The sequence below is a fragment of the Electrophorus electricus genome, chromosome 24 (assembly GCF_041902795.1).
Source record: "Electrophorus electricus isolate QZ-2024a chromosome 24, ASM4190279v1, whole genome shotgun sequence".
NCBI classification, from domain to species: domain Eukaryota; kingdom Metazoa; phylum Chordata; class Actinopteri; order Gymnotiformes; family Gymnotidae; genus Electrophorus; species Electrophorus electricus.
Genome location: NC_137520.1, coordinates 10,437,749 through 10,465,581, shown reverse-complemented (window position 1 = coordinate 10,465,581; position 27,833 = coordinate 10,437,749). Strand labels below are relative to the sequence as shown.

At 38.7% G+C, this 27,833-nt stretch overlaps 3 protein-coding genes across 8 annotated transcripts; 1 reads left to right on the top strand and 2 right to left on the bottom strand.

The window, feature by feature from the left end:
* Positions 1 to 69: 69 nt before the first annotated feature.
* Positions 70 to 8,932, top strand: rnf207b (ring finger protein 207b). Of its 5 annotated transcripts, none has more exons than XM_026998206.3 (18): positions 70 to 851; positions 1,122 to 1,372; positions 2,428 to 2,560; positions 2,674 to 2,818; positions 2,938 to 3,019; positions 3,102 to 3,177; positions 3,272 to 3,397; positions 3,592 to 3,638; positions 4,008 to 4,080; positions 4,183 to 4,251; positions 4,424 to 4,492; positions 6,885 to 7,009; positions 7,112 to 7,289; positions 7,581 to 7,766; positions 7,860 to 7,911; positions 8,000 to 8,117; positions 8,202 to 8,294; positions 8,477 to 8,932. In XM_026998206.3, exons 2-18 carry the CDS (start codon positions 1,182 to 1,184, stop codon positions 8,628 to 8,630), a joined length of 1,917 nt encoding a protein of 638 aa, XP_026854007.1. In that variant the 5' UTR covers positions 70 to 851; positions 1,122 to 1,181; the 3' UTR covers positions 8,631 to 8,932. The 5 variants fall into 5 exon arrangements, with proteins under 5 accessions (XP_026854007.1, XP_081562954.1, XP_026854009.1 ...); XM_081706828.1 differs by having other exon boundaries at positions 2,395 to 2,560; XM_026998208.3 differs by lacking the exons at positions 70 to 851; positions 1,122 to 1,372 and adding an exon at positions 1,436 to 1,928 and having other exon boundaries at positions 2,395 to 2,560.
* On the bottom strand, positions 6,874 to 12,483 carry icmt (isoprenylcysteine carboxyl methyltransferase). 2 transcript variants are annotated; one of them, XR_014119717.1, is made up of 6 exons: positions 12,238 to 12,483; positions 11,740 to 11,828; positions 11,389 to 11,558; positions 10,963 to 11,180; positions 10,352 to 10,732; positions 6,874 to 6,989 (listed from the first exon to the last, which is right to left on the bottom strand). XR_014119717.1 is itself a non-coding variant. In XM_026998210.3 (5 exons), exons 1-5 carry the CDS (start codon positions 12,454 to 12,456, stop codon positions 10,550 to 10,552), a joined length of 879 nt encoding a protein of 292 aa, XP_026854011.1. In that variant the 5' UTR covers positions 12,457 to 12,483; the 3' UTR covers positions 8,995 to 10,549. The 2 variants fall into 2 exon arrangements, 1 of the variants encoding a protein (XP_026854011.1); XM_026998210.3 differs by lacking the exon at positions 6,874 to 6,989 and having other exon boundaries at positions 8,995 to 10,732.
* A 585-nt stretch (positions 12,484 to 13,068) lies between these two features.
* Positions 13,069 to 19,027, bottom strand: draxinb (dorsal inhibitory axon guidance protein b). The gene is made up of 7 exons (XM_035522628.2): positions 19,020 to 19,027; positions 16,381 to 16,484; positions 15,841 to 15,938; positions 15,134 to 15,230; positions 14,790 to 14,882; positions 14,611 to 14,700; positions 13,069 to 14,525 (listed from the first exon to the last, which is right to left on the bottom strand). Exons 2-7 carry the CDS (start codon positions 16,481 to 16,483, stop codon positions 14,413 to 14,415), a joined length of 594 nt encoding a protein of 197 aa, XP_035378521.1. The 5' UTR covers position 16,484; positions 19,020 to 19,027; the 3' UTR covers positions 13,069 to 14,412.
* Positions 19,028 to 27,833: the final 8,806 nt, after the last annotated feature.

The following is a 27,833-nucleotide window of genomic DNA, read 5'->3' as shown; positions in this document are numbered from 1 at the left end:
TTCTGGTGATATCAAATGAATAGCACTTAGCAGCCTTTAACGTGGCTTACGTTTACATATTCTCAAACATCTGTTAACGATGGCAGCAGCAACGTTTTATAAAAATGATGAAAGTAATCATAATTTGCTGAAGCTACGTTTAATAAAAATGATGAAAGTAATCATAATTTGCTGAAGCTATTGCCACTCCCATCGTATTTAATCTCAAGAGTTTCAGGGTCTAAAGACCCTTTTTTTTTTTTCTTTTTTTTTTTTTCAAAGCTCAGAAGCACAATTACTGTTAAGTCCGTGTTGGCTTTTTGTTAGTAAGCTTATGGTTGATAAACATTTGTACCAAATTAACTGTTAGGCGTTTTGCTGCTCAGGTCAGCAGCATGTTTCAATTGCCTTATGCTGAATGCATTTTAAGTGGGCTGCGTTTAGACAATGGCTTTGAATTATCAGGTGTATTTAGAAAAACATTCGTTCTTTTTGTTTTTCAGGCCGTTCACTTGTAGGTAGCTTAGAACATTTACATTTACAGTGTGTCAATTTTATGGTTTACATTAGACCACTTTTAAGAAGTACATCTTATTACCCATCTTATATGGCACTCTCAGTTTACGAATACTATGACATGCCAAAAGAAAACTATTTTTGTCATTTGCTGATAGACAAAGGGTGTCTGGTTTCCCGTGTCTAATCAGAGGTCGGGATATTTGGCCACTAACTGACAATTCCCTCATTCGGCTGCTGTCTGCGTGGACCTCAGATTGTCCTGACGTCAAGGCCAGCCCACTATCTATGCGGGCTCACCAATCCTCTATATGGCTTTCATTCCGGCCACAGTTAACAGCTAGGACACAAGCAAGGTGAATGAATATCTGTTATTTATTTGTTTAATCTTGATTAATTGTTTCTTTGCTACATGTGACCATTTTAACGTAAAGGTGTTGTAACTTTTCTTTGTGGTAGTTTTAAATGTTGCGTCTACTTGTTTTGTTTGTATGTCTTAGTTCATTTAGAGGCATATATCCTGAAGATGCGACATAGCAGAACAAGAACTCTTTATCTGTTGTCTATTTTTGATTCAATGACAGACTGAATCAAAACAAAATATACTAAACACTCATTTTATCCAGTAGGTAATGCCTTAATTACTTCCCGGAACTAAGCTGAGGACACCACAAATTTTGCTGCAGATGTCTGGAGGAATCTTCTCCCCCTTGGATAACCTTTTTGACCTGGACAGTGCGAACTGCCATCCCTTGGTGTGCTACCTGTGCCACGAGCAGTATGGACATCCGTGCCTGCTGGACTGTTACCACACTTTCTGTGCCAACTGCCTGCGCGGGAGAGCAGTAGACAGCCGATTGACGTGCCCCCTCTGTGGGTAAGAACCTTTGTGTGCAGCTTCTAGCAGCAAAAAAACAAACAAAAAACAAACAAACTTGCACTTCGTGGCTAGTCAGTATTACTAAGACAATAAATGAATGTTATCATGTGGTAGGGCACTAAACCAGCAGTATACAATTTTAATGCAATTGCTATGTTGGTTATATCCGAAGAGCTTGATGTTATGTTCATAGAGTAGGATGACTGACATTGATTCAGTTTTCCAGTGGCAGGCCATAGCAGAGGCTAGCACAGTATAATGTACCTAAGTGGGACCAACAGCTGCAGGATAAACCCTGCCCTTGTTTTAGCCTGAATGGAAATACACTTGGCATCTTTCACTAAGGCCACTGGGGTGTCAAACAAAACACATGGTATCTTTATCTTGAGCTGTATTCAGTTAGACACAGCTCCAGCTTCTTCATACTGTTTTTACATGTGGGGGAATAGTAAGTTATGCATTTGCTCTATTCTATGCAGTATTTACGGATAGCACACCAATGGAAGCACATACAAAACGGAAAAAAAACTTTATGTTAAGTAATTATGTTTATGTAAGTATGAATTTAATCATCAGTTAGGGTTTTCACTAGGGTTGGATTGCTATAGAATCATCGTAGGTTGTTTTGATGGTTTGTCTCTGTGGGTTAGTGATTAAGTACTGGGCTTTCTAACTGTGACTCTTTAGTACACAATCTGTGAAATGTGACTGGTTCATTCTTATCCAAAATTTTGTGCGTGTGTATGTTTTCAAAAACATTAATAATTTGTTATTTAAGAGAACACAATGGTTTCCACATCAGTCTACCCATCAGTATACCCTGTAGTTATAGTGTGAAAAACAGTCTGACTGTTTTTGTTTGTAGCTCCCTTCATTAACTTTGTTTTATCTAGGAATTTGGAAGGGGGCTATTTCTGTACTTGTCATTATAGAGACAAGAGAAGTAGTAGACTCTGCAAATCGTAGCTAAATGCATGATGTAAAAAAAAAACCAAAAAAAAAACCACTTTCTAAAACAGGAACAAAAAAGGGACATTTGTTACCCTCTTCAGACACCAGTCTGTGGTAAAAGGGGTAAATGCGCTGCCTCCAGAGGACAGGCTGCTGAAGTTTTTGGTGGATAATTCTGTCGACTGCGAAGAAGCAGTGCAGTGTGCCAACTGTGACTGGGAGTGCAAGAAGCAGGTCCTACATCTCCTTGCATGCAATGACCAGCCACCTGAGCTGGGCTACATTTAAATTGGCCAAAGACCCAAAATCCTCAGTGCAAATGAACATTTTCTACTTAATATTTTCAGGATGTGGATGCAATGTATTATTGCAACACTTGTAACCAGCCCTTGTGTAGAGACTGCAGGGAAGTTACCCACAAAGCCAAGATGTTCTCACGTCATGAAATTGTCTCCCTGGCCAAGCGCACCAAAGAAGCCCATAAAAAGTGTGGTATGTGCTCAGTCTTTATCTTTAACAAATCAGGGATTTATGGGTGGAATTGTCTTCTGATGTTCTTTACTAGGTGCCACTGTCACTTCCATTGCTCATGACGCCCTTTGTTTCTGTAGCCCTCCATGAAGAACTATACATCATGTTCTCGACAGAAAAAAAGTCCATGCTTTGCATCAACTGTTTCAGAGACATGCCAGTGTAGGTCAAACACACTTCTCTTAGTGGCCTTTTCATAAAGGTTTTAGTGAAATGTTTAACCTTTCTGTGGTCATACTTGCAGGGAGAGCAGAGCACACTGCATTGATATTGAGACAGCGTATATGCAAGGCTGTGAGAAACTGGACCAAGCCGTCTTAGTAAGGGAGCAGAATATTACCTCTTATCAGCAGTCTTAAAACATACTGAAGGGACATGTACCATACAGAAACATGTCCTCCTCTTTTATCTTAGGCTGTGAAGGAGCTCCAGACATCAGCACGGGAGGCCATTATCCTGTTGAAGGCTATGATTGGAGAAGTGCGTGCTAATGTGGAGGAGGAGGAGACTGCCCTTTGCACTCTTTTTAACAGCATGCAGGTAAATAATGTCTGATTAATTTTAATTACATTAATAAAGATCAATATACTTTTTTTTACTGAAGTCAGTCAAGTAGAATCATAATGCAATTATCTAACATCCAAAGCTTCATTTCAAAATCAGTGAAATTCTATGTAAGAATTTTTAAATTCATTTTAATTATTGTGACTTGCTCTACAATTGTCTTTTTAAAGGAAAAGCTGGCTGAGAGAAAAAGGGTTTTACTAAAGGCAGCTCAAAGGTATATGCTTCTTCTTGTTTTGTTTTAATGCCATGAACACATGCTGTGTCTATCAATGCAATATAATCGACAGTGAGCTATGAGACATCAGTGAGATATAGCAGATCCAGTTACACAATCTAAAAATATCTGTGAAGTTTCTGCCTCACATCTCCCTCTACTTCTATTAACTCAGTGGTTATAGTGTTTGTGTGTCTGGATTTTTTGACACTTCTGTAACTTTAGTACATAAATGATATATGAATTGAGACCTACATTACAAGACTATGACTCACAACATAGACACTTAGTACATTCAGAAATTTTCTGTTGTTGTTTGTAATGTAATTTGAGTGAGTTTTATCCAAGTTTTTTTTTTTTTTTTCCCAGTCAGCACGAGGAGAAGGAAAGAGCTTTTAAGGAGCAGCTGTCTCACCTTGCAGCACTCTTGCCAACTCTCCAAGTCAGACATTTTCCTACTGTTCAGTCGAGGCATGTCTCATATCTTCTCTTCTTGATCTCATCCTCAAAGTCCCCTAATCATCACTCTCGCTTCTTTCTGTAGGTCCATCTGGTTACATGCTCTGCCTTCCTTAGTTCAGCAAACAAATTTGAGTTTCTAGACATGGGTTATGTAAGTAGACATCCATTAATTCCCCCCCCCCCCCAAGTTGTTCATCCAAAGAGCTGCGCATGTAAATGGACTAATTCATTGCCACAAGAAGTAAATAACTGATTAAAATCAGATCAGCCATTCATTTCACATCTGTAAATGTACTCATTTGTAGTTTGTTTGACTCACACAGCAACTGATGGAGAGGCTGAAGAAGATTGTCAAGCTGCCTCACAGGCTAAGGCCAGCCCAGAGTAGTAAGGTAAAAACAGCCTCACAGGCAATGACCAGCCCAGAGTAGTAAGGCAAAAACAGCCTCACAGGCTAAGGCCAGACCACAGCAGTAAGGTAAAAACAGCCTCACAGGCTAAGGCCAGCCCAAAGTACCAAGGTAAAAACAGGCTAAGGCCAGCCCAGAGTAGTAAGGTAAAAACAGCCTCACAGGCAATGGCCAGCCCAGAGTAGTAAGGCAAAAACAGCCTCACAGGCTAAGGCCAGCCCAGAGTACTAAGGTAAAAACAGCCTCACAGGCTAAGGCCAGCCCAGACTACTAAGGTAAAAACAGCCTCACAGGCTAAGGCCAGCCCACTGCAGTAAGGTAAAACAGCCTCACAGGCAATGGCCAGCCCAGAGTAGTAAGGCAAAAACAGCCTCACAGGCTAAGGCCAGCCCACAGCAGTAAGGTAAAAACAGCCTCACAGGCTAAGGCCAGCCCAGAGTACTAAGGTAAAAACAGCCTCACAGGCTAAGGGCAGCCCACCGCAGTAAGGTAAAAACAGCCTCACAGGCTAAGGCCAGCCCACAGCAGTAAGGTAAAAACAGCCTCACAGGCTAAGGCCAACCCACAGCAGTACGGTAAAAACAGCCTCACAGGCAATGGCCAGCCCAGAGTAGTAAGGCAAAAACAGCCTCACAGGCTAAGGCCAGCCCTGAGTAGTAAGGCAAAAACAGCCTCACAGGCTAAGGCCAGCCCACAGCAGTAAGGTAAAAACAGCCTCACAAGCTAAGGCCAACCCACAGCAGTAAGGTAAAAACAGCCTCACAGGCAATGGCCAGCCCAGAGTAGTAAGGCAAAAACAGCCTCACAGGCTAAGGCCAGCCCTGAGTAGTAAGGCAAAAACAGCCTCACAGGCTAAGGCCAGCCCACAGCAGTAAAGTAAAAACAGCCTCACAAGCTAAGGCCAACCCACAGCAGTAAAGTAAAAACAGCCTCACAGGCTAAGGCCAGCCCAGAGTACTAAGGTAAAAACAGCCTCACAGGCTAAGGACAGCCCACCGCAGTAAGGTAAAAACAGCCTCACAGGCTAAGGCCAGCCCACAGCAGTAAGGTAAAAACAGCCTCACAGGCTAAGGCCAACCCACAGCAGTACGGTAAAAACAGCCTCACAGGCAATGGCCAGCCCAGCGTAGTAAGGCAAAAACAGCCTCACAGGCTAAGGCCAGCCCTGAGTAGTAAGGCAAAAACAGCCTCACAGGCTAAGGCCAGCCCACAGCAGTAAGGTAAAAACAGCCTCACAAGCTAAGGCCAACCCACAGCAGTAAGGTAAAAACAGCCTCACAGGCTAAGGCCAGCCCAGAGTACTAAGGTAAAAAACAGCCTCACAGGCTAAGGGCAGCCCACCGCAGTAAGGTAAAAACAGCCTCACAGGCTAAGGCCAACCCACCGCAGTAAGGTAAAAACAGCCTCACAGGCTAAGGCCAGCCCACTGCAGTAAGGTAAAACAGCCTCACAGGCAATGGCCAGCCCAGAGTAGTAAGGCAAAAACAGCCTCACAGGCTAAGGCCAGCCCAGAGTACTAAGGTAAAAACAGCCTCACAGGCTAAGGCCAACCCACAGCAGTACGGTAAAAACAGCCTCACAGGCAATGGCCAGCCCAGAGTAGTAAGGCAAAAACAGCCTCACAGGCTAAGGCCAGCCCAGAGTACTAAGGCAAAAACAGCCTCACAGGCTAAGACCAACCCACAGCAGTACGGTAAAAACAGCCTCACAGGCAATGGCCAGCCCAGAGTAGTAAGGCAAAAACAGCCTCACAGGCTAAGGCCAGCCCACAGCAGTAAGGCAAAAACAGCCTCACAGGCTAAGGCCAGCCCACAGCAGTAAGGTAAAAACAGCCTCACAGGCAATGGCCAGCCCAGAGTAGTAAGGCAAAAACAGCCTCACAGGCTAAGGCCAGACCACAGCAGTAAGGTAAAAACAGCCTCACAGGCTAAGGCCAGCCCAAAGTACTATGGTAAAAACAGGCTAAGGCCAGCCCAGAGTAGTAAGGTAAAAACAGCCTCACAGGCAATGGCCAGCCCAGAGTAGTAAGGCAAAAACAGCCTCACAGGCTAAGGCCAGACCACAGCAGTAAGGTAAAAACAGCCTCACAGGCTAAGGCCAGCCCAAAGTACCAAGGTAAAAACAGGCTAAGGCCAGCCCAGAGTAGTAAGGTAAAAACAGCCTCACAGGCAATGGCCAGCCCAGAGTAGTAAGGCAAAAACAGCCTCACAGGCTAAGGCCAGCCCACCGCAGTAAGGCAAAAACAGCCTCACAGGCTAAGGCCAGCCCACCCCAGTAAGGTAAAAATAGCCTCAAAGGCAATGGCCAGCCCACCGCAGTAAGGTAAAAGCTCTTTGCTTTTACCACCTCTCACACAGCTCATCTCTGCACACAGATCAACACTGAGTACCGGTCTGAATTTGCCCGCTGTCTGGAGCCTCTCTTGCTGCTGGGCCATCGGCGATCCGTGTCCACAGCAGGCAGTGTTTCAGGACTGGGCCTAGGCAACAGTAGTGTACTGTCAGTATATCTGCAATTTATGAGAAAAGAAAAAAAGAAACCATAGAACCTTTCTGAATCTAAACACAATGTCCATATAACTTTTTTTCCCCCTCATCCCAGGCTGCCGTCATCACTCTCGGTCACATGTCACTCTCCTGTGGTCAGCGACGTGTCGTTGGGCTCATCGGTGGTACACAAGCCTACCTCCCATCGCTACATCAGCACTAAAGTGCTGCTGGCTGAGGGCGGAGAAAGTTCCTTCACAGACCACTGCCGCAACTACGAGACCACCTACAGGGTGAGACCTGCCCATGCATGCCAGATGCTAATCACCTCAGTCCCTGTGTGCTAATAAGGGTATGTAAAATTTGACAAAAAAAAAAAAAAAAGTGAAAAAAAGAAAACCAGGCCCTTTAACACAGTTGATGTTCCATACACTTTTTGTTGTCTGCGAGTAATCACACATTCCAAATTCAAGATGTATTGCAACTTCTAAAACGCAGCATTGCCACATCTCTAGAGGTATATTACAATGAAGGATTTATATTGTGGCTCACATTAACATGGATTCCCTTGGCGCCCTGAGTAGAGTTTGCAGACCGAGATCCAGAAACTTAAAGACCAGGTGCAGGAGATTCACCGGGATTTAACCAAACATCATTCCCTCATAAAGACTGACACTATGAGTGAGATCCTGGACAGGTCTCTGCAGATGGACAGTGAGATCTCCTCAGAATATGCCTCTGTGGAGATGATGAGAGCTATGTTTGAGGAGGTGAGTTCCATGGGTCCAGTCATTTTGTTCATCTGGTGGACATTTGCTCAAAATGCAGAACTTGACTGTGTCATGACAAAATATTTCTCCTAGATATGGGAGGAGACATATCAGAGAGTAGCAAATGAGCAAGAAATTTATGAAGGTGAATTAATGAATCAGATTCTTGGTTTATGTTTCCAGCCTTATATTGATTTGACTGACCTCATGTGGCAGTTTTCTGTTTCTGTTAGCACAACTTCATGACTTGCTTCAATTAAAACAAGAGAACTCCTACCTGACTACTATCGCTCGGCAAATAGGTCCCTATATCCGCTCCATAGCAAAGGTGAAAGAACGACTAGAGCCAAGGTTAGTGCCTGTGCACGTTGCTGTACTAACTAGAATGGCAATTTCATTAATCTGATTTAATTTGCCTACTTTTATTTTAATCAGGCTGAAGGAGCCTAAGGAACTTAAAGATGACCGCACTGAGAGCATGCTGAAAATTTATGAGGATAGCACCATGTCAGCTGATCCCCAGCACAGGCAAGCTGTCAGCAGTTCTTATCCACCTTAGAAAGTTTTATATTATCTAATATTGTTTATATCGTCTTTGTGTTGTTGCTTCAACTCTAAGAGTACTCCTCAAAGCTGTCTTTAAAAACAAAAAACAAACAACAAAAAAAAATACCATAGTGTTTGATGCAATATGTGGTTTGTCTCAACAGCAATGAGCTGGCTTGTGCTCACGAGGACTATCGTGCTCTAAACAGCCGATTAGATGACTCCAGTCCCAAAAACAAGGACCTGTATAGGCTGAGCAAGAACAAATGCACAACTGACACAGGCCACTGTGCGCCTGTGAAACCACAACTCAGTTAATTAAGTGGAGGGCAAACTGTCATGACTTTCATTTACATGTTAAAGCAATACACGAGGCAGTGTTGACATATAAAAAGTGGTACATTTTCATGATACCTGACATATTACATGTTGGTATAAATACAAAACTAGAACAAATCACTACATAATGTTATATTCAATGTATATTGATACACTGTCTTTATATTTGGTATTTATTTTAGAGGTTTGTAGTAGTTCTGTATGCAGAAAATGCCAGTTGTATGCGTAGTCATACAGTTCGCCTTCTTTTGTAAATTTTTCACATTACATTATACTTCAAATCAGCCCTCTTACTGTACATTCTTACATCAAGGAAGCGTATTGGATTTGTGAAACCTGTATGTTTTACAATTTGACAAGGGAAAAAAAAAAACAACTCCACTGAAAATGTGAAGAAAAAAAAAACATTCATCCATTATCCTTTAAATCTAGACTATGCTGAGAAGGTTTTCTTCAGCAAAGATTGAAAGAACAGTTGGCTCTGGATACAGCTAACTGCCTGTTAATATCCATCCAGTAGTCCCAACTAAGCCCCATTATCAAATGAATGCATTCAAGGCATTTGATTTACTTGTGAAATGTATTGAAAGAGGAAAAACACTGATATGACATAGTGAAAGGAGAGAAGCAGAATGACACTAAAACATGTGAGGTATGGAAGTTAAACAGAAGTTAAACATCTGGAGTTGTAAAATAGTGAAAACACTATACTGCCCATCCTAGCCATACATGTTGTGATTCTCTCTTGCGCACTGACGTATTGAAACTTGGGTGCCAATAAATACATCTGTTGGACTTGGCCACTTCAAACAGAATTAGAATCCAATAAACAAACAGACCCTTCTACCCACTCAACCCACTCAAATTATGGTTAAAATGGAAAGGAATTTTGCCTAGCACACTATTTTTAGCGTGAGAGACATATTACATTTAGGAATCTTGCTTTTATTACAGATTGTCAACATTTAGCATTAAAAATTATATATGCCTAAAACTGACTGAACTGTAGTTAAATTAACAAGAACTGTCTGGTTACAAATTCTATAACAAAAGCACATTGAAAATATAATAAACTCCTATTCACAAAAGGACAGTGTGAATCTAAAATACCAAAATTAGTAATTGCACACTGTAATATGGTGTCACTGTGGGAACCTGGTCAGGGCACATAAACCTCATTGAACAGGTATGTGATCACTTTTACCTTACAAAGGAAGGTATTTAGAAATACTATATGCAACATTCTGCTTTTTATGAGTAGAGAAGGCAAGGCTTCCTTTTAAATAAATAGATCTTTGTGAATATTTGGTACTCCAGTTGATTCTTTTGCCATAAACATTCCAAGAGTCAGCATATTGTACAACATGAAAGTTGCTCAGCTCCCTTTAAATCTTAACAGATACAAAAATAAATAAAAGCAAAAACACAATGACTCAGACATTGAGAAACTGACATGAAATTATATGTGAAAAGATCAGATATGACAAATGGACCTATATCATGTACTCATGAAACAGCTCAATCATGGATATGAGGAGGTAAGAAAGGCATGGTGCATCACTGATATTATGAAGAGAATGTATTCAGAACAAAGAAATTGTGTTTTTTGGCAGGTATAGTGTGAGTGAGTGCTGGGAGCCTCTTGGCTGCATGTGTTTCTGTCTTACAGCTGTAGAGTTGGGGGGTTTGGCCCTGCTCACCGCAGACCGGTGTGTCTCGGAGCAGATCAGCAGGTCAGTCTCGCTGTGCTGTGTCCTCACTTCCCTGGGCACATTCACCCAGGGAGCAGAGCCACAAGGCCACCACATAACCAGCTCGCTCACAGTGCCAGTCAAGTGTGTCCAGGTATGCACTTCTAGAAGTTTCCGCGTTCCCCTTGCTTTGTCCATCTCCCCAACTTACGAATTTACTCTGATGCCTGAGATAAAGGGCAGACCAGTGGGGACTTTCTTCTTGTACTCAATGTAATCCTCTCCAAAGAAATGGATGAGAGAGAGCTCCTCTTCCTCAACACGCTCCCGGAAAAACCGCCAGCTGGCCAGGCTATAGGCCACAGTGCATACTGGGTTGCACAGCATTATCTGCCAAGAAAAGTATTCATGTTTTGAAGCTAAACAATGGCATTACCAACAACACACATCAGCAGAGAAACCTCAGGATAAGTGTACAAATAGAGAAATAACTACATTGTAATCATTTATATTTGATAAGGCCTAAAACAAACGTGAAAAACAGGCTTGAGAAATATGATGGCACAGTTGAGCCATTTCAGAGATAATGAGTTAAGTTCCAAGGCCATCAAGCAAACTACCTGAGTACCAGTGCTCCAGTAGAACCACCCCACATAAGAGGGGTGTCTGAAGAAAGAGTAGACGCCACTGGTGACCAGCACGTGGCTCTGGGATTTCTCATTCTGCACTATGTGGTTGAAGTTGGATCCTGCAGTCAGCATGGCAGATTTGCGCAGGCCCTCGCCACATAATACCATTACCAGTCCCACAAAACAGATCCAGTTTGGCTGCTTAAGGTCTGCCAAAGGGCACATTTTCAAAAGGGTGAATGAGATAGGTACAATGGCAAATATACTCGCTACATGCATTACAGACAGATGCAAACCATACTATACTGCCACACAGAAAAGAAATGGGTATGCTAAATCAGATTATGTTCTTGAGAATTAACTACATGAACAGGCCCTGGATATACAACAGGCCTGACATAGTAACATGTAACAGACCTGGAATAAGCATCTTTTCCACAGTGAACTCCATCCAGGAGGAGACTGCTGCTACTGTATATTCAACACTGTGGTTGAGCAAGAAGGAGTCTAGAGAGAGACTGCGTGGGTTGATGATGGCTGTAACCAGGTATTCAGAGTAGTGAAAGAATGAGAGTGAACACATGTACCTAGAGAGAGAATGAAAATGAAATGAAATGAAAATGACAGTGAACACATGTAATTCCGTTGAGGTTTACTAACACTGACAAGACAGGTTGTAACAGATCTTGACAGTACATTTAAACGTTTTGTTTTCCAGATTTTATGACTATTCATAATGATGTACACAAACTTGAATGGGCCATTTACCAGCCAAATTGTGTCCATGTCGTTTCCGCAAAACTTAGTATCAGGCCACATCCAAAGACAAATCCTAAAAAGCAACCTCGCACAGCGACCTAACAATTTGAAGACAGAAAATGAAAGTTAGATTAAGCCGGACTGAATAGCCTGTATAATTAAATACAACAAGAAACATGCTAAGTGAACTAGCTAGTGAACTGTCCTCTTCGGAACTCGCTAGCATAGCAAACTTAACTAATTGCACTAGACTGACAGCACGCTACCTAGCTAACAAGTCTAGTTAAATTGGATTATATCTGCTAACAGCCCACACTGCCAGTTGGGGCAGCTGTTTGTCTTCTGACCATCTTCAAACATTTACTAAGTAACTTTATTTGAACTGAAAAACACGGAGAGGGAACACAACAACAACACTGTTATAGCTAGCTAGCTAACAAACTCGGAAACCGGCTAAATGCAATATTTAGCTAGCTAAGCTAGCTAGCTTTACTAGCTCTATCTTACCTTGTATAGAGGACCCTTGTATAAGATTAGCAGTAAGCCGTTGAGAGCTGTTATATAAATTGCAATAGCTATTCTTCCATTCACATCAGTGAGGTAAACGAATATCCAGTCAATATGGGAGCAAAATTTTACAAGCAAGGGTATTATTATCACCCCAAGTCCTGAGAAAAAGCTCAAAATACTTATTCTCCCTTCCAGCACCAACTTACTGCCTGCCATGTTGAAAACAGGAAGATCTCGTAAAAAAAATCTCGCGCGTTTTCCTTATCAATCCGTTCACTCAAGATCATTTTATGTGTAACCAGGGACATTATAATTATTATAATAAGGCATTTGGTATGAATCTGACTACACACAATTTATAGAAGATATTTTATACATAATTTTAACATTTGCATTATATACTTTAGATAGGTTGTTTGTATACTAGTCCTTCCGAAGATTTTTACCCAAAATATATATGATGTATCCTTGTGGTTAGGGAATAAACAACGCGTTTTCTTTTTTCTTTCATTCTTTCTTTTTTTGGATGGGAGGGGGGGATTATTTTTTTTGCCTCTAGAGGACGCCCTTTACAACAGTAGGCATTCCGAAAACCCTTCAAGACGTGTGCATGTTATTAATTTCCCCAGTGCATATATCATTTGAATTTTTCGCATTTGTTGCTAACTAATGCATTTGTTGTGGTTTTTCTTCCGTTAACATCCAGATAATTACTTAAAAATAATAAAGAATACAAGAATACAACACCCGTACAAACATTAAAACAATTATCTTGGGTGGGGACAATAAGGCCTACCATGGAAGATTTCTGAAGGACAGTTCTGCAAGTACATAAAGGGGAAAGACAGGACAAAAATATTAATGAATTACTAATCAATTGCATTGAACCAGCAACCGTCTGGTTACAAGTCAAGTACCTTAACCACTGAGCTACCACTTCTATTGAAGTATTATCCTAAGAGTTGAGAAGGGATATAGTCAGGAATATAGTGGAATCTAGAATGGAATTTTCATGCTAAATAATAAGTTTCAGACATGACTTTGTATCTCCCTGACAAACTCTGCTAGAGACCAAGATACAGAATACAATGGGGCTATAAAACAGCATCACAGTATCTGACATTACAGTGTAGACCCAAAACTCACACCAGCATGGTGAGGTTAATTGAGTAGGCTTAGTACATGCTGGTATAGAGCAGTTAGGATTCAAGACAAACTAAACATTTTATGGATTAGTGTGAGATTATGTGTGTGTCCTCTTGTGTCCACTCCTCAAAGCTGAGCTGATTATAGAAACAATGAGAGATGTGGTCTACTTAGCATTTGCAGCCCATGTTTTCTGCTTGAATCTGCCATTTGGGAAATATTTTAGAAAAAAGACAACAGTGCACACTGTCAGAAGGCTGTCTTCTACTTACACGACTCTGCTGCATGCAAGCGCACTTCTTTCTTTACCAGAAGCAAAAACAGAATCAACATAACAGATAGCAACATTCTCATTCTCACCAAAAAAAAAAATAAAATTAAAAATCAAAATGTGATGGTACCCCGTCAGCAGCCTCCGTCTGGCAGTGGTGGCGCCCATGTGGCCTTTTATTTATGTTTTGTGTTTGTGTTACACGTGACTGTGTTTTGGCCCCTCTCAGGTGGTGCGTATTGTGCCCGTTCGCGCATCAGCTTTGTGCTATCATCTTGTTATGTTCTGCCTTTATAAGATGTTTGTGTTGTCGTCGCCGATTGTCGGTCATTACGGCTTTCTTTCGTTTTTTGGGGTTTTTTTTTTTTTTTTTGGTGTACGTAATCCTTTATTAAACCCTTACGTTTGAGACCTGCGTTTACTTCTATTTGTGATGCATGTCATGACAACAAATAAAAATAGTCATAATAATTGGATTTCTTTGAAATCCTCCTTCTTCACAAAGTTATTTATATTTTTTTATATAAATAAACACTTATATTAAGTTGTAATTCACAAACTGTATATTTTCTAAATCCCAGCCATTCTGTGGAAAGCTGCAGTGATACCAGCAATATTACTAGTGTTACAAAATGATAAATGTGATCACAAATGTGTTTAAATGACAAATGGGTTCATTACACAACACACAAAAAATATTAAAACACTAGACAAACACATTTGAATTTGGGAAATTACTGACAATATAAAACTTTTCAGATGGCAGTGAAGATCCTGTGACTGATGTTTATATCCTCAGGATGAACACACCTTCCCTTTTTTTGGATTACACGATCATTGTGGTGAAGCTTAGCCAAGCACTGGAACCCTACAAAAGGTTATATATAAAAGACTTTATGTCACCTGGGAGAGTCTCTCATTAGCTTTTGTAATGACTTAATGCAACTGCTTACCCCTTTTACACATACAGTTGTCATAGCACTTGTTGTTGAGGCCTCGATTCTGAACTTCGCACATGTGTTTTCTGAGGTTGCAGCATGAACCTGTCACATAACCAACCTCTAAAACATTGCCACAATATACGCTACCATTATTCTTTCTTGAAATGAAAGATAACAGGGAGAAATGAGACCTGGCACACAGTCCAAATGATGTTCACAGCTGATGATTGTTTGAAGATGCATTGCCTGCTTCCCATTGCTAGAGCTCTTTATGTGCTGCCTGTCTGTAACCACATTGCATTTTGTTGTAAAGCACATCCAGTTTTTAGATTAGATAATAATAGTGTTTAGATGGAGTTTAGACCTCGGCTGATAATAGTGAAATCATTATAGAGTCAGGGAAGCAGTTCTACAGCAGATAATACAGTTTTATAAAGGATATATATCAATTATAAAATAAAGCTCTATATCAATCATGAGACAGCACTGAAAGATAGAAGATTGAAAACCGTTTCTGTAAGTGGACTCGTCTTACTTTTCTTTTCCATCAGTCTCGCAGACTCCCAATCATCCCAGTGAAAAAATTCCCTGCCCAGGATAGAGACCACATTCTTATCTAAACTGCTGTCTTCCTGCAAGGCATAACACACACACAGCCCAAATAAAATGTATGAGCCACATGCTAATTCAGATCATTTCAGCAGTCACATTTTTGTGAAAACAAATCACTCAAATCACATATGGGGTCTAAAATCAAGGTAAAACTAGACATCTTAAAAGAAATACAAGATCAGTAGTTATTTGCTGAGTGCCGATAAGGAGTTCAGAAAACTTATCAACTTGGTACATAAACCCAGAGGGCCTAAAAACACATGAAGTACTTGCTCTGTGTTTTATCTGGCAATTTATTTTTGGGAAGTCAACATTACCAATAATATAATGTTACACACAAATATGGCCTGAATGTAACCATTTCATTTAGGCTCATTTATTACAATAGTACTGCAGAAGTGCTGATCAAACTAAAATAATTTTAGTTTGATTCATCTGAAGGTTTCTTCCTCTTTATCTCAGGGAGAATTTCTTTACCACTATTGCCTTGCCTTGCTCATTAGGGGACTGGACCTGGATTCTCTGTGTACGTGATTTCTGTAAAGTTGCTTTGTGACATGTACAAACTGCAATACAAATCAATTTGAATTTGAGTCTATTGCTAAAATTGGTCAGTTAAGTCATGGTTACCTGTAGGTCAGAGGGTAGAGAGGGTGGAGAAGAGTGTTCTTCCCTTGTCACAGTAGTTACTGAGGAGATGGAGCGGTCATAGCTCACTGTAGTATCCTCTGACTCGGATGGGAACGGAGTAAAATATTAAAAACACAGTAATAGATATATTACATAAAAACTGTACATTTAGCTACAATAGAAGTGCGTTTGGTGATTACCTCTGCCACATAGAGCTAAAGTCCTGTGCCCTGCAAACGCAGAGTGACACCTCTTGCCTTTCACTGTCAGGAGAGACATTCTTCTGCTCAAGTGCTAAGCAACCATGCCCCTGAAAAGCCCTCTCTCTGTGACCACCTATGTTCCCCTTGTCTCTGAGACCCATCTCTACACACACAGGGCTGAAGCCCTTCAGCTCAGGCCTGTCATGCAAGCTCTTAATCATGAGATGCTGAGGCTTATTCCTCGGTTGTCCAGCATCCAGTGCTTTACTGAGTGCACCCAGCTTCCTCTGATGTCTCCCACTTGGGTGCGTGATAGGAGTGCGAGCAAAATGTTCACCTGCAGTATTCTTGATTGATTCCGTGATGGCATCAACAGTCTGGGTCACTGCGACCATGGCAAACAAGAGAGATGAGAGAAAACACCAACAAGGGGTTGCCATCCTAAGTATGAGAAAGAAAAAAGGCACATCTGACAAATGCATATTTGCTCCACTGATAAAGTCAGTGCACAGACGATATTGGAAAAATATATGAGCACATGATCTAACAGTAATGCTATGGACATTTTATCTCCTTTTCCCAAATGATTTGTCTGGGAAAAAACCCTTACAAATATATGAACAACTTACAAATGTATATACACAGATTCTGCTAAGACACTTCAACTTCAGTTTATGTGTAACAGACTACTTTATGGCAAGGGGGATTGTGGAGTCAAGATTCAGTGGGTTAGGCCAAAATAGGGTCATTTTTTTTAACTAACAGAGAAAATGCAGAAAATACTGTGATGTCTGAAAGTAATATTGTTTGAGATGCAAAAACATGCAGAATACAATAGGAGTCAGTCAGTCAAACTTAATTTGACCTCAATGTATATTTCATCAGCATGCAAGAATTTACATTAATGACCTTAACCATCAATGCTAATACCAAACAAACAAACCCACCTCATTACCCTGAATTCTTAAATAGCTAAAAAGCTTATTAATATCAGTATTTAAGATACATCGATGCCACACTTACAGCCTAATACTGCACAATTTAAAATCTATTGGTACAAAAGTGCACATTACATTATTTGTTCTTACTTCTTGACATCTTAGTGGTTTAATGTAGTCATTCAAAGGCACTGGACAAAATATAAGAAGAACTTAATAGGTTTAGCTTTCCTTATGTTTTGATCTAAAAAATATGTAACCTCAAAGAAACTAGAATTATTTTGATCCATGTGCACACATTTCTCAAAATGTTTTTGTTCTGACAAGCCAGTGAGTTAAACCAACAAATTAAAGAAAAAACAATAACACTTAAAATTAGGTTACTATAAAACATTTAAGAGTATACTTGCTCAACTAAATAAGTTCACTTTCCTTATAAATTATAATACTGATACTTCTTTATAATAATTTCCACACTGGCATAATATTTCAATTTATTGTCTATAACGTACTCAAATATTTATACCATGTAACAAAATTCATGGGTTTATCATGAAGGAGTGTCTGTCCCATATTCTAAACATATGATTCTATGGCATCTAATTAAACCACAGTGGGTTTTTTTTTGGGGGGGGGGGGGGGGGGTGTAGTTGGGCTGGATATAAATCTTGGTGTTTAGTTTTCTCTCTGTATATTTCTGCATTTTTTTTCCATTTCACATTTGATCACAAACATAAAACAAAACAACGCAGAGACATGTAAGACCCTTTAAATGGCTGTACTTTTGTAAGCATCTTTGAGATGGGGATGAAGGATTGATCAGAGCTAATGGTTGTATCCTGTAAAGAAAGGATTACACACTTTTTGGAAGTGACATGACTAAGCCTCGATTGCTTTCATGTCTTGACACAAAAGATTTAACAAATTCTGCACTGGAAACAACTCCACAGAGATAAGCAGCTCTAAATTTCAGAAATACATTAAATTACATTATTATAACCACAAAATACTATAATCCTGAGAATTCAAAAATCTGGTTGGGTTTCTAAAGGTTTCAGTGTAGATAATCTTTTCATGAGTGAATAATTACAAAGACACTGATGTTGACAGAGCATAGCTTTACTGCATCTAATAACACTGAACCTAAAATCACACTCCAAAACTAAGTATAGAAAAAACCTCTTGTTAATATTTCATCATATAACATTGATATTGCGAGACCAAACCACATTATGTTGTGATTAGCCTAAGGCCTGCAGTTAACAAGCTGCTTTGACTCTTCTGCACAACTGATGATTAATTATTCCACAAATCTTTTACATAACCCAGAGCAATCCTATGCTCAATCTACAGTCCCTGCTGGCATCAAGGCTTCTACAAGGCCCATGCAGGAGAAGTAGCCAGTTGACTTCTCCATGAGGTTTTAAAAAATTGCCCCTTGCCTATGAACCATTTTCTTATTTTTATTATTAAAAATCCTGTTGATGTCCATAGAGTCGTGGCTTGTAATACTAATATTCCAAGGCTGCAAATGAAAACTCTTTATGAAGCTCTCTGAGCAGCTCACTATGGTCATGTGTCAGAGCACTGAACCTTCACAGAAGGTAATTTTATACTTAATGAACAAATACTGCATATGACAATGTTTCATCATCATCTTGAATATCATGATTCTATGCTGCTGGTGTTGTAGAAATGTTGCTCATTCATACCATCAACCACCATTTTTTTTCTTTTACTCTATTCTTATTTGTATATGGAGACAAATACATTGTTATTGGCACGGTAACATTAATAATGCATGCACTTTCCTTTTCTTCTTGGTGCTGTAGCATAATACGAATTAACCAAACATTGTAAATCCTTTGAAATCACCACGCGTCAACTGTTTATATATTTACTAATAAATCGACTCATCGTAGGCGTAGGGAGTAGTTACTTGAAATACAGTTTCAAATACATTTGGTGAGTTGGTCAAAGAATAAACAATCAGTACAATTTCTATGCATGCAAAAATAAAGATAAGCGCATAAATCACCTGGTTGATTGCCGCAGAATGTAATCAGTCGGTGTTTGGCTAGCCTACAGGTTAATATCTTGTTCCAAAGTAGCGTGAAAATCTGCAAGTGGCACTCCAGCACCACAGATAATGTAGGCGATACGCGCTGTGCATAAGGAATTACGCAGGTTGTCGATAGGAGGGATTGGTTGCGGGGTTTGGGGGCGTAAAAGTCTTACGAATGATGACTAAAAACGAGAGGTTATGCGGTTCAGTTAATATTTTACTGTGATTTTTTTTTTATATGAATCTAGTAATAATTCAACAATGCATTCAAATATCTTAAAGATTATGATTAACTGCTTTTTATACAGAAATTGGAGGCTGAATTGTAACATGGCAAAATTAGGAGGCGTTGGCCCTCAAGTCTCAGGAACTTGAAGGCTATTGAAACCAGGCAACAAGAAGCGATTTAACTTGGAATAACCCGCCACAATGACTGTGGGCTCACACAATAAGAAACTGGTGGTGACTAGTGTTGTGCAGATTCCACACAGGAATAATAAACTAAACAAGCACATTACCAAGCCAAACCCTTAACATTCAGTATACATATTGTTGCATCAATAGATTGTATATTATATATAAATGCCGCCCTAAGCCCCGCAGTCTTCCTCAAAGGCCACAATTTGGTGACGTCAGCAACAGACACAAGGTGCACGAGTCCTCAAGAGCGCATGTATGGAAAGCCAAAGCGGTCAACATTCTCCTCAAACGAAACGCGTTTTATTTGTAAAACGCCGAAAAGCGGCGTTTTAGACGCTTTTACGCCGCAAAATACGGCGTCATTTTTCACTACGCCGTAAAATACGCCGCACAAAAACCATCAAAAACACCGTTTTTTTACGCCGTTCTATAGTATGATAATGAGCTCCACCTACTGGGTTTGACGGCCAGTAGACTTGAACTTTCTTCACCCAATCACTCACGAACAAGGTCAGACCAGACTAGTTCACTACAGATCTTAATTGGCTGAAGAACCATTGCTCAAGTTTGTTTATTTTTTGGATTTACATACGCGCTAATTCACTCAAGAATTTATTTATTCATACCCTTATTAACCAGGTAGGAGTTTGTAGACCTAGCAGTAGTGACCTTGGTTTGGTAATTCGGACATCCTACTTTAAATGGGCAATTGGCTAACTAGTTAGCTAACTAGCTCGCAGCATGTCATACAGTTGGAAGATGGTAAGGAGGAATTAAATTTTGCCTCGTAACGGACACAGAATGACAGCACTCGACAACCCATGACCCGAACAGGAACAACTAGCTAACTGATAACTGGCTGCAAAACAAAGCTCACCCAAAGGTAGCTATATTTGGCTAGTAATGAGTTGCTTCTAGCGCTAGACGGAAAGCAAGTTTATCTTGCAGGAACAAATGCATGTTTGTGTCGAGCTTGCTGCCTAGCTAGCCATCAGAGGTGCGGGTTGGTAGTGTCGTTATAGCAGCCGCTGACTTCAGACTTTTGTTCTGATTAAAACTGAATGAAAGGGGAAGGGGTTATCGCAACAAACTTAAGAGTGATGCCAAAGAGCGAATATGGAAAACCGGAAAAACTTGCGTCCTTGCTCCAAGTCTAGCACTCAGCAGTCGGGACCCTCTGTCTCTCAGTTTCAAGAACTGCCTGGTCACAAAGCTTCTGAGTTTATTTGGGGGTTTTTTTTATTCCAATTTGAGCGGTGTCTGTCTTCAAATGGGAGCTACTGCATATGCCCAGTTTAGAAGATGGCTAGTAAGAAATAGCCTTGTTTAAAAACTTTACAGATTTTAAGAGGGGAAAAAAGATTTCTGTTTAGTGGCTAAGCTTGCTATGTATCTGTCTTTCCTAACATGTTACTAATTACTGTATGTTCCCATCTTTTTTTAAATTGGCTCCCATCTCCCATTGCTTGTGATATCTGGTGTCTACCAGACGATGCGATACACTTGAAGAACCCTTGAGAGCAACCACAACTCGTTATCTGAAAGGAATTTCTTTACTAACGTTGCCTTGTAATTGGACCCTGATGTCAGTACAGCTGGTTTGTGATAACACCCGTCATGAAAAGTACTATACAAGTAAATCTGAACTGAATGATACATTTCACAAGCTTGCACATGTAAGCTGACTTAAATAAATTTATTAATAATATTTATTTAATAAAATATATATATATTTAATGTATTAATAATAAATTATATTTATTACTAATAAATCATATATATTTATTAATAAAGCATATATATTTATTAATAAATCATATATATTTATTAATAAAGCATATATATTATTTATTAATTATTAATAAATCATATATATTTATTAATAATAAATATATATTTATTAATTATTAATAAATATATATGCTTTATTAATAAATATATGATTTATCATTAATAATATATATATATATTTTATTAATAATAAACTATATATATAAATAAATTATGAATAAATTATATATATATATTATTAATAAATTATATATATATATATATATATATATATATAATTTATTAATAATATATATATATATATTAATATATATATATAAATAAATTATATATATATAAATAAATTTTATATATATATATATATATATATATAAATTATATATATATATATATATATATATATATATATATATATAAATAAATTATATATTAATAATAAATTATATATTAATAATAAATTATATATATATATAAATAATAAATTATATACATATATATAAATAAATTATATATATATATATATATATATATATATAAATAAATTATATATTAATAATAAATTATATATTAATAATAAATTATATATAAATAATAAATTATATACATATATATATAATAAATTATATACATATATATATATATAATTTATTATTTATATATATATATAATAAATTATATACATATATATATAATTTATTATTTATATATATATATATATATATATATATATATATATAATTTATTATTTATATATATATATATATATATATATATATATATATATATATATATATATATATATAATTTATTATTTATATATATATATATATATATATACATACACACACAAACCCCTCTGAAAATAGTCACTCCACCACGATCAGTCCTGACCATACTTGGCCACAGCCAGCGCTTATAAATCTTTCCAGTGTTTATCCGGTAGTCATTGGAGGCACGTAGGAAAACGAGATGGCTAGAACCATCAATGCCTCCATGAATAACCATCCTCCATCTAAAATAAAGTTCAGGAACAAATGTTAGTATATGCTTTTTTTGGCTTGTCATCTCTCTATGTTTCTCTATGTCTGACTGTACACAACGACATGCAAAATGTCTGCCATCTGTGTTGCTGTAAAACCACATGACCTCAGAAATAATAATTGGTCTCTAGTGATAGAGTAATGTGGTCGACCTCTAGTGTCACTCCAACTCAGTGGTGCCTGGTAACTTCAACTGGCTGCAATAGTACAAGACAATTTAAGTTGTAAGGTCTGCTTAAATATAGACTATAGGCCTGTAAAAATCTTTCCCCACTTAAAGGTATAAACCATCAATACATTTTTCAAAAGTACAAATCTAAGTGTTCAGCACCACATACTGATAATACCGTTTTGCGGGCGATGAATACATGTCCGAACTTCCTGGAGATATTCACTTATGTCATTAATTAGTTGATTGGCTGCAGTGACATTTACCAATCTTCCCCTGGCCCATTCAAGTCTTCTTTGGATTGTTTCCAACCTACACAGATGTATGAACTTGGTCATTTAAAGTTATATGTATGAGGACAAAAAGCGGGCACTGTAACACATTTTAATCAAATATGGGCATTTATGTAACAAAGCACAGGTTCCCAACCCTGGTCTTGGGAGTGCACATTCCCTGCCTAGATTGATATCCTTCATGCTCAAACACACTGCTCCAACCAATCTGATTATTAACAAGTCAGTCTTAGTTCTACCAGACCTGTCCTGGTAGCACAAATTCTAGATCAGCACTCTTACGGGCACAGGTGTAGGTACTGCCAATTCTTGAAACGTTACTAGGCAGAGCTAGAGTTGGAACAGGAACACAGAAATAAGTCGCGTTTTGTCAAATAATCCTAACTAACTAAGATAGCTAGCAATCTGTCTTTGTTTTGTAGCCAATTATGAGTTAGTTGTCTCTGGTTATAGTTTAAGCAGTTTAACGGACTCAGTGATTAACTCGTTTAAAATGGCCCTTACCTCGTTAACGTAGAGTTAAGTCCATCAGGTCCAGGATTGTCTGTTAATAGTAGTCGAGTGCAGTCATTAAGTGTCCGTCGACAATGTATACTTAAGTTCCTCCTCGCCATCTTCCAGCTGTAGGAAATGTTGCTAGCTAGTTATCCAACTAGTTAGACAAGTGCCTATTTAAAGTACGATGTCCGAAGTACCCAACCATGATTACTACTGCTAGGCCTACTAAACTTCTAGCTAGCTAGTTAACCAGCCTAGTGACGCAACTGCCTATTTAAAGTACTTGCCCATTTAAAATACGATGTCTGAAGAAACGACGTTGTAAGCATGTCAAAATGGCGTAAAAAACGGCGTTTTGGAGTACTTAATGCGGTGTTGTTGTTGTTGTTTTTTACAGCGTTTCAACTGATGCATAAACGGCGTAAAATACGGCGGTTTTGGTGGTTTTTGTGCTGCGTAAAAGCGTCCAAAATGCCGTTTTTTCCTCGGCGTTTTACAAATAAAACGCGCTTCGTTGAGGCGATTTTTGACCACTTTGGCTTTTCATACTTCTCAAAGCATTGGCAGTTCATTTGCGTCTTTTTTCCTCAACACGTTTATCGCCACCCTGTTGATTATGTAAATGTTTGATGGCTTTGTGATCACGCCTCAACAACTTGACAATTTAAAGAGCGCTGCATTCCTCCGAAAGACATTTTTACAATTTTTAACTTTTCAGTGTCAGTTAAATCACGTTTTTGGCAAATAATTATGCACACCTTGATATAATGTTGACCCCCTTAGGCCACAGCCTCAATCATACAATATGTATTCACTTTGCTTTTAAACTAGACTTTTTGGCTCAATAGTCACTGCTCTGACATTGTCTGTTATTAGCTAGTACTTCTGTTAAAACCTCTGTCCAATCTTAACCTGATCCACTAGCCCAATCAGTAGTCCAATCTGAGCCAGTAGCCCAAATACGACCCCAAGAAACACCAGTTAGGTTAATTTATCTGATTTTTTCCAATATTTTTTTTCAGTAATGTGACAATACATTTACAATTCTTGCAAATTGCAGCTTTGATCTGCAAGTTTGTCTAGAACGGTATTACTGTATAATGTCAGTTCTGTAGTGCTCTATGAGAAGTAATAGAGTCAGCCCAGTAGGTGATGCTGCATGACATGCAATTCTTTCAGATATTGTGCCATCTAATTATGTCCTCTAGATGGCAATGCGTTACAGCATTTAGTTTGATGCATTCTACATTAATGCTTTGGAAGTTCAGGATAATTTTATGTGTGTTAAATTCCAGTGTCAAAGCTTTCATAACAATGCAAAGTTTTACTGATTTTCATCTTTTTAGCTTAGACATCGGCATTGAGGGTTTCTCTGTTCTAACACACTTTTAAGTTTATCAGCATATCATGAAATCTTTCAAAACCTTAAGTGATAAATTATATCAGATTTATCTATTTTGTTTGAACACAAATTGACATTTAAGGAAATGAATATTTAAATATGGATATAAAATTGCAGTTAATAGAAATTCTTATAAGCAGATGTGATTTTATTTAAAAAAAGAAAAAACACTCATATAGACAAACCTAAAATATTCATGAAATAATTATTGTAACATAAAGCTTCAAATAACAACATATCAGTGCCTAAAGGCTTAAGCATTAAAAGCATACAAATGGTTCCTTTGTTCAAAGGAAAATGGTTTTCATTCAAATCTTCTGCTCAATCTTTACATGTGTCTCATGTACCCGTTAAACAGATTTTTTTTCCCCTGCATAACATAAGACATTCTGCTGCTTATATAGTAGCTAAAGTCCATTTGTGGACAAAACAAAACCCTTTCAGGGTAATATTCCTTAGAAAATCTCTTTGTCTTTACAAAAGACTTTTCAAATGCAGTTAAGCAAACAAACAAACAAAACGATCGCCATGTGCATCCAGATTCAGCATAGATCAACAGTGGCAGAGTCCGATCAATGTTTGTCACATCATGTAGTGCATCAATGTTGAAAACACAGTGGAGCTACATCTTCATCTGGGGCTGGAAAGAGGCGGAGTGTTTCTCGCGAGAACTTGGAGTAGCCATCATGAAAGATTGGCGTCTTCTTCAGGGTGAAGAGTGAGACTGTCTTCTCCCAGAGGTCTGTGTGAGAGACACCATTGTGCAACTGGGCCTCCAAGGCAGCCACGAGGCGCTCCATGCCGTCTGTGCACTTCCTCTCCAGACTCATGAGCTTGCACCTGACAAACCAAAGACCATAGAAATTAGCACCCTGCTGCCTCACAGCCATATGCACAACTTCACATATTCCAAAGAGTGTCATTTATGTTTCATGTCAGTAGAAAGCCTTTCATTCAAACATAACCAATCAAAGCACAAGAGATTAGTAGTGTACTGAAATGCATTCCAATGTACCTTTTCTGAAGATCTCTCATGGTGGATGAGTTCAAGAGTGAGTGGATAGCTAGAAGAAAGATTATGTGTCTATCTGCTCAGAAGCCAGCATTTATACAGAAACTGTATGCATTTTAATTAAATGCAAGTTCTCATACCCTTTAACCAATCAGGGAGCTGCAATAAAACAATGGTAAGGCAGTGAATTGTTGGAATTATTAGTCCACAATAGCTGAGGGCTAAATAAGCAGGTGGGAGGGAGCCCTTTTCATAACCCCAGTCAATCATGCCATAAAGTCATTGTTGAGAAAGCAGCTTTCAGCATTGTGAATCAACACAGCGCTAATTCATTTTGTCTTCTGCCAGTGAGTTTCTGTGGGAAAGCATAGTCAAACACCTGTCCAAGAGCCTCTAGTGAGATATCAGCAAAACATACAAATTATACAGTATATAATACAATTATCTTCTGTTAATTAAGTTTGTATTGATTTTCACACAGTAACAAGCTGATGCAATAAGGCAAACTTTGTATTTAGGATTCTTGATGAAGTTCCATATTAAGGAAACCATGCAATTACTCATGATTACCCATTACGACATGTACATCTTCACTTAACTCAGCTATAGTCTTTTATTAGAACTGTCTGTTATCACACTACTGTGATAATGCTGTATACACAACTATATACACACAAGAGATATATCATTTATTTTTCTTATCATTCTTGCTGATTATCAATTCTCATAAGCTCAAGATGATTTCGGGGGCTCTAAGTCTCTCACCTAGAGCTCAGACAGTCTAGCCTATGGGTGGTAACTGAAGAAGCCTATCCAGATGGTGGGTCTGGCAGCCTGGGACTATGTGTTTGTGTGAGTTGAGGGGCTTGGGGGTTGGTGGTAGTCGTGCTGGGAGAGGGGGTGGTGGTCAATCGGGCTTTGTGTACCAGGCCACGCTTCTTTTGTGTTTGGGATCAATGCCATTAATCCAGAAGTGTGGGAAGCCTTGTTGCACCACCGCTCCCACGTTCCTACTGCTGAAACAGGAGCGTGTGAACGAGGGCCGGCCAGCAGGCCGGCCAGCTGTGCATGTGTGTGAGTGAGTGTGCGTGTGTAAGTGTGTGCATAAGTGTGTGCATAGCCAAACCATAAAACCATAGTGAGCGTGTGTACTGAAAGGGGAAAAAAAAGTGTGTAGCTCTGACCTTTGAAAGTTAAAATCAGAAAAGATCACTTCCATTCAACAACTATGTTCTCACTTTTTGAGCCAACCATGATATTAAATACTAATATAGCATAAGGTAAGGTGATACAGCTTGTTCAGCTTATCCAGATGGAAAAAGAATGAGGCTCAAACTCATTTTTAAAGTGAATATATATAATTATTTTTCAGTTTCTTAAGACACTGACAGAAAATATAGGAGATATGTACACAAAATAAAAAAACAATTTTCAGAACAAAATGGCTTCTACAGGAAAAAGTCATTATTTAGTGTAACCTTTCTTTGTGCTAAGTACATGTTGAAACATGAACATGTTGTTTGGGGAGAGTGACCTGAAGTTTTCTAAAGTAACTTCTGTTATATTATATGAGGCTTCTTTCAGCAATTCCCAGAGATTTTCTCTTTTCCAGAGTTTGTCTTTTCCTGCCATTGCTCAAGAGTAAGGGTAGATCACAATAAGTAGAAGCCTATACAAGTTGTTTTTTTCTGGATTTTTTAATATTAATACTGTATACACATTTCCTGTATGTTCTGGTTGTATTATAATAAAGAGATTGAGAAATAATTTTATATGGTCATTACCACTGCTAAAACAACAAATCTAATGGTGGCCTAAGACTTGCACTTGCACAGACTTGCACAGTTCACTGTACATCACTGTAAATAGATCTGCAAACATCCACTCAAGTTTCTAAAAGGTCACTGATTTCCCACATTCACAGGCCATTATGTGATTTGCACCCTACGCTTTTAAGACACCCTCCACCTGCTCCCTGGAGATGGACTCATTGTTTCCTGGGTAATGCACACTTCATTGAGCATGTGGCAGCTCTCTGTTCTTTAGTGTTATCCAACTTACCTATTGGCTGCAGACTGTGAGAACCTCCACCAAACCCAAGACTCACACATTCATATGGAGATTCGGGAGTATAAATAGAGAATGGAGTTAGAGAGCTCAGC